The sequence below is a fragment of the Peromyscus leucopus genome, chromosome 12 (genome assembly GCF_004664715.2).
Source record: "Peromyscus leucopus breed LL Stock chromosome 12, UCI_PerLeu_2.1, whole genome shotgun sequence".
Taxonomy (NCBI): Eukaryota; Metazoa; Chordata; class Mammalia; order Rodentia; family Cricetidae; genus Peromyscus; species Peromyscus leucopus.
In genome coordinates this window covers 80,441,174-80,454,833 of record NC_051073.1, presented here as the reverse complement: position 1 = coordinate 80,454,833, position 13,660 = coordinate 80,441,174, and the positions used below count along the sequence as shown (strand labels likewise).

The window sequence follows — 13,660 nt, the reverse complement described above, 5'->3', positions numbered from 1 at the left end:
TGAAACAAGCGAACGTGACCCAGAGGAATGCGCCTCTTGTCTCTGAGGAGTGGCCGGTCCTAGGCAGTATGTAGCCACATCCCTGCCCTGCAGCTGATCGCACAAGTTGTTTGCTTTCTGCCTACTCAAGGTTGGAGACGTGAAGCGGCTCACTGGAGCGGGCACGTCTCCTCCCCAAAACAAGAGGGCCAAGAGGCCGCCAGGGGGCAGCAGAGGCCCACCCGAGGCCCTGACTGCGCTTGCGCGGAGCCTGCGGCGCCCCAGGACGGGAAGTAGGCGTGGCCGGCCCAGAGCAGCTCGTGGGGAGCACTGCGGCAGCCTGGCAGGTGAGGCCCGCGGGGTGCTAGGGATGGAGGACGAGGGTAGGAGACTCCGGCCAGGGTGGCGGTCAGGTGGGGCATGAGGTGCATGAGGGTGAAAAGGGACGGAGGAGGAAATGGAGAGGCCAGAAAGCACTAAGGCCAAGACGGGTTTCGGGGCCCGAACTCAAGGGACGCGGGGTTACCAGTGAGCAAAAGAGCGGGCAAGCAACCGGGACCCTGCGGGACTGAGCCAAAGCGTGGGCGCTAAGGACACAGAACTGGGAGTCCATTGACCCCATGGGTGTGACTGAACCCAGTCCTGGAGGGGCTGAGCCGTGAGGCAAACCGGGGTCCCACGGCGTGACAGCCCTCGGTTTTCAAGGCTCTCCCATTCCCGCCCCCAGCCCTGCTAGTGAAGGCCCCACCTTGTCAGCCTGAGTGTCTGGCGCCCCGGCGCCCTTGCTAGTGTGGTTCAAGCTGGTGTTTTACGCCTGGCTTGGAGACTCGGTCTGAAGCTGTTTAAGTGGATTGGGTTGAGCCTCAGTCATGAACCCGGGGCTCCACCGTTACCGCTGTGGTCTCAGGCCAGCCCTAAGCTGTCTGTGTCAGGAGGAGGAAAGGCACCAGGCTGTAGGAATGTCTGCGCAGACACTAACATCCAGGGAGGCCCAGCGGAAGGCGGTGGGCTCCTCCACCAAGGCCTTCTACTTCCAGGCCCCTGGAGTAACAGATGTCTTCCCAGTATATCCTGGGACAAGTTCTGTGAACGGTTCTCCCGGAGGAACTGAGCCCACCTCTGCCTCAGGGTCCGTATGCTCATACCCCTCTCTCCCTTTGTCAGATTTCACTTTTCTCCACAACAAACTGGGGTGGAAATGGCCAAGGCACTGAGCACCAGAGTCCTCAACTGAGTCCCGTGCGGCCCATTTCTCGTTTATGACCTTAGAATAGTACTTTCCCACAGCACCGTTTTTTGGTTTTTTGGTTTTGTTTTTTTCAGCTGCAGCGTGGCCTGATGGCACTCATAGTTCTGAGAGGTAAACAGAACAAATGTTTTAAAAACCATAAACCTCCCACAACAGATGCATTTTCAGAATTCCTTTGTGATGTCACCTGAGGCCAACCCTGTCTTTAAGGCTGTCTTTGCTCTCCAGTGTGCTAAGGGAGCATTTTTATTTCCTGTTTCGTAGCTCCAGGCCTCAGGCTACTTATCTCACTCTCAGTGGACATTCAGTTTTGCTGAGCACAAAGGGCCAGGGACCCTGACCTCATGGAGCTTGGGGTCCATTGAAAGAATACCAAGCCTTTAAAAAGAAAACAATATGGCTGTGCTTGTCGCCACAGATTGACGTTAAAGAGGTTCAAGTGGGGAATGGACTTGGCTGGGGAGGAGCATCCGAAGCCTGCACAGGGCCCTGCGTTGAGTCTCTAGCACCAATAGAGAAAAAAAATATTCTTAAGTGTTTTTTTGTGTTGTTTCGTTTTGTTGGTTTTTTTCAAACAGGGTCTCATGTAGCCCAGGCTGGCCTCCAAGTCATAACATAAGGTAGCTAAGAATGACCTTGAACTTGTGATCTTCCTGCCTCCATCCCCCCCAGTGCTGGAATTGCAGGTGTTCACCACCATGCCCAGTCTTGTAGATGAACCCAGGACCTCATGTCTTCAAGGCAAGTATCTACCAACTTAGCTACACTCCCAGACAGCACCCCACCACCCCTCCGCCCTTTGGTTGGTTGGTTCTTTTTTGGGGGGGGAGGTGTTGGTTTGGTTTTTCTAGACAGGGTTTCTCTGTGTAGCCCTGGCTGTCCTGGAACTCACTCTGTAGACCAGGCTGGCCCAGAATTCACATAGATCCACCTGTCTGTGTCTCCCGAGTGCTGGGATTAAAGGCGTGCGACATCGCCACCTGGCTGGATTTTCTTTTTTGAGGCAAGGTTTCACTCATTAGCCCAGGCTGGCACCAACCTGGTGGCAGTTCTGCTGCTTCAGTTCCCCAAGTGCCGGGATTCTAGGCGTGAACCACCATAAAGTGATGATTTATTTAATGTGTATTTATCACACTTTTTATAATAACCATTTTTAAGTATAAAGAAAATCTCTTGCATGTGTGAAGTAAAAGATTAGTTAAGATCTAGAAGGATTTACACCAAGCTATTCTTAACAGTCAGTTACAAATAGAGAAATGAGTCCTGAGGCTAGGGATATAACATACCTATGACCCCAGTACTGGAGAGGTTGAGTCAGGGAGGTCACAAATTCAGGGCCTTAGGAGCAGCTGCCAGCTCATATGTATAAGAGGAGCACCAGTCCCAGAACCAGGAGGAACCAGCCAGGTGTCACATTTGGCCAAACCAGTCAAGGCCGTGCAGCCATGGGCGTCTGGATCTTGGTTTCCCCTGACCCTCCCTGCAGGCCCTCCCTTGGTGACTCACACACACTCATGCACATGTCCCTCTCATCCTGGGCCCTTGCTGCCGTGAGACCGTTGGAGTCAGGCAGCCCCACACCAGGCCCAGCACTTGTGTTCTGCCCCACCCCATCTCCCCAGACTCCTTTGTCCAGCGCCGACCACCAGCCAGTACTGCCCCCCCCCCCAGTACCCCTGGGTGCCTTGCCCCTCGCCACGCCTTCCTGCTGCTGTCTGAACCTTTCTCTTCGGGTCTGGGGCTTCCAGAGCTTGGTTGTTTCATGTAACTTGGAAAGACATGCATCAGATTTAGGATTTTGTCAGAAAGAGGGAAAACAAGGAAGGGAATTGCTCTTACCCTTTGCCTCAGCTAGACTCGGGAAGGAAAACTGTGGCCTGGTTCTTCACCGTGGCCCAAGCCACACAATACAGAAATGGCCACAGCAGGCAGAACTTCTCTGGGCCTTTCTAGTGCAAGTGGACCATCAGGACGGGCCCTGAGAGTAAGCCAGCAGATGCAGGCAGAGCTTTGCACAAGAGCATGCGCATGGTGCCACGCTGTGTGCCTTGCCACCCGAGCCCACTCAGCATGCATGGTGCAGATAGCCTTGGGGCCTGTGACAAACAGGTCCCGAGCCTGGAGCAGACAGCGCAGGGCAGTGAGAGCAGCTGTGTAGCCAGGTGCATTAAAGACTTGGGTCCAGAGTGCTGCAGGGCCAAGAGGATGAGCCCAGACTCCAAGGAAAACAGGCTCCAGGTGCAGGAAACAGTCTGAGGGCAAAGGTTAGACAGAAGCCTTCTAAGTGGCAGGCAGGGTGATGCCGTGGGCAGGGTTTTGCTAGCTGGGGCTTTCTGTGTACTCGGGTGTGAGCGTGCTGCCCTTTCACTTTGATCCTAGTCAGAATTGTGTGTTAGCCCATTCCCACTGCCGGAGAATTGTGGTACCTTTAGGTCCTGTAGAATTGCATGGAATAATCCAGATGCTTGTCACTTGCTTGAGAACAGCTTTGCAGTATTCGCACTTCTGTCCCTGCACACTAGGAGACTAGAGCAGTTGGTGGGTGGGGTACTGATGACATTTGGCCTGGTCCTCTGAGAAGGTGATGCCATCTCTTTGTCTCCATGTTCCGCCTGTGAAACTCCCTACTGCCTCTGCTGCGGTCTCCAGCCCCGGCTCAGGGCCCACTTGATTCCTCTGGCTTACCTTTGGTTACACTGTATCTGTCTCATTCCTGTCGGAATCTCTCCTCTCCGCTCTGTTTACACTCCATCTTTTTACCTGCTTGCTCTTTGTAACCCAGGCTACATTTTATTAGCTTGTAAATAAATGTGAGTGTAGACAGTGAATTTTAACTCTAGTAATATATATAACCTTCAACAAAAAGTACTGTATCTATATTTTTGTTTGTTTTTTACAAAGCTACTTTTAATACTTTGGGGTATGCCCCATAGGAATAAAAAACACTGGGAAAGGGTAACCCCTCACCTCCACGAGGGAGCGAGGCTACCTGAAGGAAAGGAAACACAGAAAGGACCCACTGCAGAGTCAAGACCAAGGGAATGTGCTGGAACCTGTGAGCACTCCAGGAGGAAAGGGAGCACGGTGGGACTGACTCCACACACACAGCACAGGAAAGGTGAACCGAGCCTCGTGGGGGCCTCCTGGTCATTGGCCTTTTTCTGCTTCTGCTACATGATCTCCAAGTCCCTCTGCTTGCGAGTGGCCGCAGAAAGCCTGTCATCTCTCATTCCCTTAAACTGAACTGTTCTACTTAGTCATGCTCTGCTGGTGGAGGAGCCCAAGCTGGCTGCTGTAGACCGGTGCAGGATCCTGCCTCTTCCGGTGGTGGAGGCTGTTTGGTTTTTGACACAGGGTCTCTGTAGCCTGGCCTCCCTTGGACATTGCTGTGTAGACAGAATGGCCTCAGACTTGTGGCAGCTCTCTCTCTTGCCTCTGCCTCCTGAATGCTGGGCTTGCAGCCATGCGCCACCACCAGCCTGTAGCTTCTTTGTGTATCTTTTTAAAAACAGATTCGCTCTTGATTCCACCTCTGAAAAAAGAAAGAGGTGTTGTGTTTTACTTTCTTATCACTTGTACTTTTCTTGTTGCAAAAGAATACTTTATAAAGGGACTTCAGGAATGAGGGGTTTTCAAGGAATGCAGTCCTTGATGGCAACATAACCTTGAAGAGGGAGCTGGTCACATTGTGTCCACAGTGAGGGAATAAGAGACGGATGCTGGGCTCCGCTAGTGTGCTTCATTTATTTAGTGTAGGATCCCAGCTGATAGAATGGTGCCACCCACACTTATAGTTGACCTTCTCACCTAGGGAATCGCAAACAGACAGGACTTGTCTCTTCAGTAATTCTAGATCCTGTTAAGTTGACAGTATTAGCTTTTCACCACACCTTTGCTTTGTACCCTAAATACTATTTTGATTAACATGATATCGGGACCCTCCCACATCGACTTCTCTTTTTGTGTTTTGTTTAGTTTCCCAGGATGGAGCCCAGGATGGTCTTGAACTTCTGATCCTCGTGGCCCTACCTCTCAAGTGCAGGGTCACAGGTGTGGTGCTGGGGATTGAACCCAGGGCCTTGTGCCTGTCAGGCTAGCAGTCTATGCTGAGATGCATCTCCATCCCCTCTTTGTGTTTTCTAGTCTTTTTGTACTAGAAACTGTTGTAAGTGAGGACGCCCTTTGCTGTCCCTTTGAGTTCCCTCTGCTCTTTGGACTTTCCTCATCCCTCTTTCATGCCTCAACCCTCCTCCCTCCCAGCAAAGTGTGGAGACACCGTCTGTGGTCATTCCAAGACTGATGGTTCTAGGAGTCTCGCCTGTCTTTCTGCCTGGTCCCTTTAGTGGTTAGAATCTGAAAGGCCTTCAAAGGAGTTGGACTGTGAAGCTGCTCTCTAGGTTCTGCCTAGAACTTGGGGTGCTCAGAGTCTTGGGGTACTCAGTCTTGGGGTGCCCAGAGTCTTACAACCCATTTTAGAACTTGGGGTGCTCAGAGTCTTACAGTCCATTTTAGAACTTGGGGTGCTCAGAGTCTTACAGTCCATTTTAGAACTTGGGGTGCTCAGAGTCTTACAACCCATTTTATCACCATGAAGATCGCCGTTTGTTTCCTCTGATGCAGCACACCGGGTTGTTTCCTACTGAAAGTTCCTAAGCCAGAATATTAAGTCGAGCCCCCAAAGGTGCCACATCCTTGGGGGGCTAAAGGGAGTGGACAGTCCCACTGGGCCTGGGGTGTACCTGACCAAAAGCAGTGGCTGCAGAGGGGCCTGTGTGAGCAGATGCTGGCAGGGAGGTTATCTGCCCGGTGTGATGGGAAGTAGAGGGGCCTGTGTGAGCAGATGCTGGCAGGGAGGTTATCTGCCCGGTGTGATGGGAAGTAGGGCTTTGCTCCAGCACCAAGGGGAGCCGGGGGAGGGAGGACCAAAGCGCATCACAGGGATCATGAAAGAAAGGCAGGGGGTTGATGTGTGGCTCCGCTCAGTTCCCAGCACCACAAAGGAACCAAAAGCAAGATGTAAGCAAGAGACACTCAAGTATTATTTGAGGCTGGATGATTGTAAACGAAGATAGGAGTCTGTTTGTGTGATCGGCTATCTAAAGGGGTGACGGTGCCCTGCAAGACTTGGACACTGAGTACAGAGGGACTGGTTGGCCATGCCGGAGGTGGCTCTGAGCCACATGAGAGCTAAAATCCCACCCCAGGGAAGAGGGCAGGGTACAGCTATGGACGTGAAGAGTCTTGGGCATTTTGTGTACCTCAGGTGTGAAAGGGCTGGTGTGGGCAGTGACAGCTTGATGCTCAGGCGGGGATTCCTCCAAGCCCTGTCCTTATCCTGAGACCCTGGGCAGGGGACCACCTTCTCCAGATCCTGGGGAAATGGGGATTTAGCCTGGCTTTGCAGAGCTTGGGGCCACACCCAGGGCCTGGCAGCTACAGAGCCCTCAGTGTCCTTAAGGATGTGAGAAGGGGCTGGAACTCATGTGCCCAGCTGGGATGTTCAAAGCCCTTGACTCACATTTCCTGCTAGAGAGCAGTGAACAGACCTGACCATGTCCCAGAAGCCCCTCGTCCCTGGCAGGCGGCCCCAGAGGTACCTGGGGAGGAGCCTGTCTGGCTCCTAGTTTGCTCTGTCTCCCAAGAAACTCTGCACCGACAGCCCCTGTGTGTTGGCGGTTCTGTTTCCCACCGTCTCTACAGCCTGGCATGTGTCCCTTTCTACTAGCTGGGCAATTATGGACATGCTGGCGTCACTTCTTCCCTGGACCCTGCTGGCTCCTGGCCTCCTGAGATCCGGTTAAACTCTTTACCTATTTTGATGACCCAGTCCTGGTGTCCCTGTCCTGCTTGCCTCTGACCATACCCGCCACTCTGCAGGCAACATGCATTTCCTCTGTCACTTCTTTGAGATGTGGCCTACTTCTGATCCTGTCGTCTAAGGCTAGTCTCTGGCCATGCATGTTTCTCCGCTTGAACCCATGTCCGGATACTAAATGGGATTACCACTCCATTAGCTGTGTTCCCTGGACCATGAGGCCCAGGGCTTGTTGAGGTACCTGCCTCACCTTGCTTGCTGGTGAAAGAGACAAAGCAGGGTACCCCACATCACACAGAAACTGTCACCCTGTGGTATTCTAACTCTGACATCTCTCCCCAGAGTGAAGACTGACTGGAGACCATCTCACCCCAACATCACTGCAAGTCCCCGGGATGCACTGGGCATGGCCTCTGGAGCCCTACAGAACAGCAGCCAGATGGCCTGTGACAGCGAGCTCCCAGGCTTCCTGGACACCCTCCTCCAAGACTTCCCAGCCCCACTGAGCCCAGAGAGCCCTTTGCCATGGAAGGTCCCAGGGGCAGTACTGAGCCAGGAAGAGGTGGAGGCGGAGCTGGCTGAGCTGGCAGTGAGCTTCCTGGGCAGCAGGTAGGCCTGGCCACCTCAGCAGGGTGCAACATCGTCTGCCAGGTGCTGACCTTGACCTACCCAAGCCTTAGAGTGGCATGGTCCCCTTATCTGTGGGGTGCATTCCAGGAGAGCCTGAAGTGCAGAGTGAGAGCCCCGGTTACTGGGCCTTTTCCTCCGGCTTCTTGTCTCTCAGTTTTGCAGACAGGAGACTCCTTCAGCATAGATCTCAGCAGGCTCAGCATGTCTGGGGATTAGGTCAAGAGCATCCACTATCTTATTTAAAGACAAGTGGAAACCATTCTCTGTGGTTTCTCTTCACTGTCAGAGTGCAGCATCACTACTCCTGGACTTTGCAGCTGTTGCTAAGTAGAATAAGAGCCTTTTGAACACTGTGGTACTAAGACAGCTGCTAAGTGACTGATGGATAGGTGCACTGGACAGACAAGGTTACTGTTCCCCGTAAGACAAGCACATGACCAAGTTACTCGGAATAGTGCACCTATTTAAAGTTACCTGCTTCTTATTTCTGCAGTTGTTTTTTTTTTTTTCTTTTGTGCATGAGTGTTTTGCCTGTATATATGGATGTGCACCACATCCCTGCCTACAGATGGTTGTGAACGCCAGTGTAGGTGCTGGGAACAGAACCCTTTACAAGAACAGCAAGTGCTCTTAACCACTGAGCCATCTCTCCAGACCAGACATTTTTCCATTTAATGTATTCAACTCATGGTTAAAAGTATTGAAGTAACAGAAAGTGCAACTTTGAGATGAGGGTGTAGATGTCGTGTGGCTGTAGCATGGAAGTGTTACAGTCGAGGCAGTGAGAACAGAAGTCTGTCCTTGACAGGTTCAAGGGCCAGAGATCCAAAATCGAACAAGGCCGTGCTGTCTTGGAGGCTGTGGCGAGATTGTTCTAGGACTCTCTGGTGGCCACTGCTTAGTGCTCCTTGGCTTTTAGACTCACCTCTGGTAAATTGCCTTTATTATCACATGGCATTCTCCCTGTCTGTGTGACCTCACTTTTTTAAATTTCATTGTGTGGGTATGTACAGCGTACATGTGGAGAGCAGAGGACAATCGTGGGTATCAGTCCATCGGTCCGCCTTTTGTTTGAAACAGTCTCACTGGCCTAGACCTTCACCATGCAGGCCAGGCGAGGTGGCCCTCAAATCTCCAGGGATGCCCGTGTCTCTGCCTCCCATCTCACCATCCCTGGGATTGCAGGTGTGCACACGTACACTCCAATTTTTACGTGGCTTTTGGGGGATCTAATTGCGTGGCTTCGTGCTTGCGAAGGGAGCCCTTTGCCGACTGAGCTAGCTCCCCAGTTTTCTTTTGGGCCCCTTCCTTGAAGGATACTAGTCATATTAGATAGTAGGTTAGAGGCCGCCCTTCCACAAAACGAAAGAGAAAGAACAAGAAATGCTAATCATTGGGGGATGAGGAAGGACTGAATATGGTCACTAATTATGAAAGAAGATGAAGAGCGAATTGTCCTTCCAGTTCTAATTCTGTCGTGGATTTTTGTTGTTGTTTGTTTTAGTAATGGGTAAGCACACAAAATATAGTTGATACTGAAAGTATAATATTTAATGTGTTGCTCCATAGCTTCCATTTTGAATGCCTATTTTAACTTTTCATTGAGTCAAGTTAGTTTTGATGTGGGATGTTTTTATTTGCATGCAAGTTTAACAGTAAAATTTCTAAAAGTTTTCAAAGTAAAAAAAAATTATTTTTAGTTTAAAAAAAGAAGAAGGATGGGGTGGCACAGAGCCCCAGGGACCTGCTGAGGCCCTGTCTGTGCATCAACAAACAAACCATAAGTGTGCCGTAAAAATTTAGTGCAGTGGGCTGGTGGTGGTGCACACCTTTAACCCAGCACTTGGGAGGCAGAGGCAGGCGGATCTCTGTGAGTTCGAGGCCAGCCTGGTCTACAGAGCGAGTTCCAGGACAGCCAGAGTTGTTACACAGAGAAACCCTGTCTCACAAAAGAAAAAAAAATAGTATACAGCTATAGTCTGGCTTCCAGCCCTCCAAATGGGTTTGTTTTGTTCTTTTCTAACGTTCTCTCTTATGTGTGGACATGGGTGTGTGTCGCCGTTACCTGTGGTGTGAGCCTCGTGTATAACCTGCACTGGTTATTTGCAGCGGTCCCCGGCATTCACATTTACCCGTGTGCACACAGTTACTTTGGACCCTCTTGCCTTGCTCATGTTCCCACAGCCAGTTTAGAGTTGTGGGCATAAAATACGGTGATCCATTGTCTCTTTCTTCGGATTTTAAATGGTGTTCCTCTGAGACCATCCAGAAGTCATATCTCTGACCTCTGGGCTTTGCACACTCTTTTTCCTTTCTTCTCCGTTTATTGTGATTTCATTGTCACATCTCTAGGTCCCTGAGCAATATAAAACTCACACTGTGGTTATCTAGATGTGGTTTTCATCCCGTCCTGTTGTAGCTCCTGGTAACCCTTGAGGTAGCCATTTCCTAGGCACAGTGTCCTCTGGCCTAGTTGAAGAGCTCCACTCCCAGGACCAGAGTCAGGCTGACATTTGTGGTGTGGCGGCAGGGCTGAGGCCTCCAGAACACATCCATGGGTGGACCCTGGGATGGGAAGGAAGTGCTGGTGGCCAGAGGCCAGGCATTGTCTGTGTCCCCATGGCTGGAAGCTGCCTCCCTGCCCCCAACAAATGCAGCAGGCAGTGAGCAGGAAGCTTCAGCATGACCTCACCAGCGCCAGATGAGCGGGTACCTTCTCCCTGCCTCTACAGGAAAGTCCAGTGCCTGGCAGGAAATGCCTCAAACGGGGACCTTGTTCTCATGTCTTGGCTTCCTCCCAGATGTACTCTTCTTTATTGGGGTGGGAAGTGTGGCGAGAGAGGATGGAGATGCAGCTCAGGGTCTCAGCGAGCCAGGCCAGGGCTTTTCCTCCGGGCTGCACCCAGTGCGGCTAGTTGTTTTCTCAAAGGCTCGTCCACAGGCCTCCCCTGAGTCACTCTCTGTTCTGAAAAATTCAGCTCACTGTGCAGCTCCAAAGGCTGTCGGGGGCAGAGCCTGGCAATCATTTGTGCTGTCCAATCCTTTGTGCTGCCCAGTGCAGGAGGATTGACGGCCTGCCTAGGACACAGGGCACAGCTGAAGGCCTGGGTGAGGTCTTGACTCACAAAGTAAAAGGAAAGCTGTGACCGACTTTTGCCGAGCCTGCAGGGTCTCCAGGTTCAGTCCTCAGTTCTCTGAAACTAAAGGCCATCAGTCGACAGCCAGTACCCTTAGGACAGGACTCAACAGCCAGGCCTTTAGAAGGTCGATGTTCTCATCAAAGCTGAAATGTCAGCCTGCCATGGTTGGTGCATGACTGTAACCCTAGCACTCCATCTGAAGAGGCAGAGGTAGCAGAATTAGGAGTTCAAGGTCAGCCTTGGTTACATAGCAAGCTTGAGGCCAGCCTGGACTACGTGAGATACTGTGGTTGGTTTTGTTTGTTTGTTTGTTTGTTTTAAAGGGCAATAAAGGGGCTGGGGAGATGGATGGTTCAGTGGGTAGGAGTGTTGTGCATGAAACCCTACATTCAGATCCCCAGGAACCACATAAAAGCTGGACGTGTTTGCATGCACCTGTAATCCCAGTGTTAGGGGATAGAGACAGGCAGAGCCCAGGAGCTCAGTGGCTTTTAGGTTCAGTGAGAGACCCTGTCTCAAGGGAATCCAACAGAGTGACAGAGTAAGACATCTGCTATTTCTAGCCTCTGCAGGAACATGCACACACACTTACACACATGTGCATACACACACAAAAGCCAGGCATAGTGGTTCACAACTATAATTCCAGCTGAAGTAATGAAGATCACCACTTTGAGGCCAGCCTGGGCTATATGGCTATTTCAAGGCCAGCCTGAGCTACAAAATGAAACCCTATCTCAATTTTTTTTTAATTAAAGAAGTTTTACAAGCCAGACTGTCAGCCATGAAGACTCAGCCAGATGCCCTTTGGAATAGGCACACTGAGCTAGAGCACATAGTCTAGCTTCGGGAATCCCCCACTAGACATGGAGGCAGGTTGAGGATCGAGGTGCATCCTAGAAGCTTCTGAGGCCCCGGGAAGACTGACCCCTCTGCCAGAGACTCGGGGCTTCTGTGTTAAACAGGATCCCCAAGGCTCAGAGCCCTGTGGAGGGCAGAGCAGCCATGGAGAGGCGCGTCCTCAGCCTGCCGTCTTCCCTGCCCTGGCTACAGCAGGCTTCTCTTCACCAGGCGCCTCTCCTCTTTGGTCCCGTGTCCCATTTTGCACTGCTGCCTGCCCAAGGCCCCAACAGGAAACTGACATTTCCTCTCCGGACCGCCGTCAGCATGAGGTGATGTTCCTGGGCACTGTCCTATGCTCTTGATTCTTTTGTTCCTCAGAACCTTTCTCCTGTGGTCCCAAGGAGGACCCTTATTTCCTAACTCCCTCTCCACCAACTCTTCCTGGAGCTGGGCCTCCCAGCCCTCATTCCTCCTGGGCTCTAGCTCCTGCCAACCCGTGTTCCCACGCTCCTCGGGCTCCTAACTCTGCAGAACCTGTGGGAACAGAACCTGGCTCCCTGTCCCAGCTGGGCTCCTGGTGGGGCTCCCCCACCCCCTCCGCCCAGCCACTCACAGCTCACATCAGATACTTGGATTCTCTGTTCTTTCCTCTGACCCTCTCTTGATAGCTCCCAGCGCTGTTCCCCTCTGCCTCTCTGTCACCAAGGCCCTGCCCAGCGCTGTTCCCCTCTGCCTCTCTCTGTCACCAAGGCCCTGCCCAGCACTGTTCCCCTCTGCCTCTCTGTCACCAAGGCCCTGCCCAGCCCTTAGGCCTTGGCCTCTCTAGGCCGTTGTCACCAGCATCCATCGTTCAGCCCATCCTCCATGGGCTCAAAGAGATCTAAGAAGTCAGTCTGACACTATCACGTCTCTCCTCAGAACAGACCAGAGTTCCCTGTGACTGTAGCCTGACCCGCCCCCAGCAGCCCAGAGACCCTGAGCTGTAAGAGCATGGGGCAGCATGGGTCACCTGTCCCAAGGGTCACCTGTCCCAAGGCATCACCTGGGACCCACTCCCAGGAGCAGTCTCCTGGGGCTGTCACCCCAAAGCACACAGACCAGACACCATAGTCTCACAGGATGGAGGCCAAATGGAGGTGAGAGTGTCAGCCTGGCTGAGCCCTCCTGGTGGTCTGCAGATAATCATGGGCATTCCTTGGTGTGTAGGTCCAGAATCCCCAGACCCCTGTCCTATAGCTACGTGGCTTTCTCCTCATGGGTGTATCTGTATCTGTATTTCCCTCTTCACAAAAGAAGCCAGTCATACCGAAGCAGGGACCCATCCCACTCTACCATAATCTCATCTTCACTCGTGCTATCCTCAGTGAACCTCCTTGGAAGAATGATCCCACCTGAGGCAATACATGTTCAGCCTTCAGCATCTGAATTGGGGGATACAGTTTAGCTCGTAACATGCCCTGGTCCCAGGGTCTCCAGCTTGAGAACCAGGGCAGATTCCTGGGCACTGAGGTTCACATGCCTCAAGGATACCTTCCAGCAGATCCTGTCAAATGGTGTGCCCCTGGTGTTGTGTGGACATGCATTCCAGGCCCTTGGAGGCAGAGGTCACCTGTAATGACCACAGGAAGGGTGGCGGCATAAGTCCGTCTGGAGGTGGCGGATGCAGGCCTGCCCTTCAGCTGGGAGCTGCTCAGCCTTCCTCTCGTGTCTTCTCCCCAGGAATGCGCCCCCACCCTTTGCTGCAGCTGTGACCCACAAGGCCATTTCCCAGCTACTACAAACAGACCTTTCCGAATTCAAGAAGTTGCCTGAACAAGAGGAAGAGGAGGAGGAAGAGGAAGAGGAGGAAGAGAAAGCCCTTGTGACCTGTGAGTTCCTCTCATATGTCTCTGAGACTGGTTAGCAAGTGATAGACTCAGGTTGACACTAACGGTCGGTGCCCTTGACAGCAGGGTCAGAGTACAAAGGAAACATGACATGGCGGGAGGAAACCTGGACGGGCCA

General features: G+C 52.2%; 1 protein-coding gene across 2 annotated transcripts in view; it reads left to right on the top strand.

Annotated features, from left to right (window-relative positions):
- Window positions 1-224: 224 nt before the first annotated feature.
- Window positions 225-13,660, top strand: part of Ppm1f (protein phosphatase, Mg2+/Mn2+ dependent 1F) — a 29,811-nt gene continuing 16,375 nt past the window's right edge. The window contains exons 1-4 of one of the 2 annotated variants that reach the window (XM_037209956.1): window positions 266-326; window positions 4,162-4,346; window positions 7,386-7,652; window positions 13,376-13,524. In XM_037209956.1, the coding sequence (XP_037065851.1) occupies window positions 7,450-7,652; window positions 13,376-13,524 (352 nt within the window). In that variant the 5' untranslated portion in view covers window positions 266-326; window positions 4,162-4,346; window positions 7,386-7,449. Of the gene's footprint in view, window positions 327-4,161; window positions 4,347-7,385; window positions 7,653-13,375; window positions 13,525-13,660 lie in introns of both variants that reach the window. The other variant, XM_028856685.2, reaches the window with a different exon arrangement.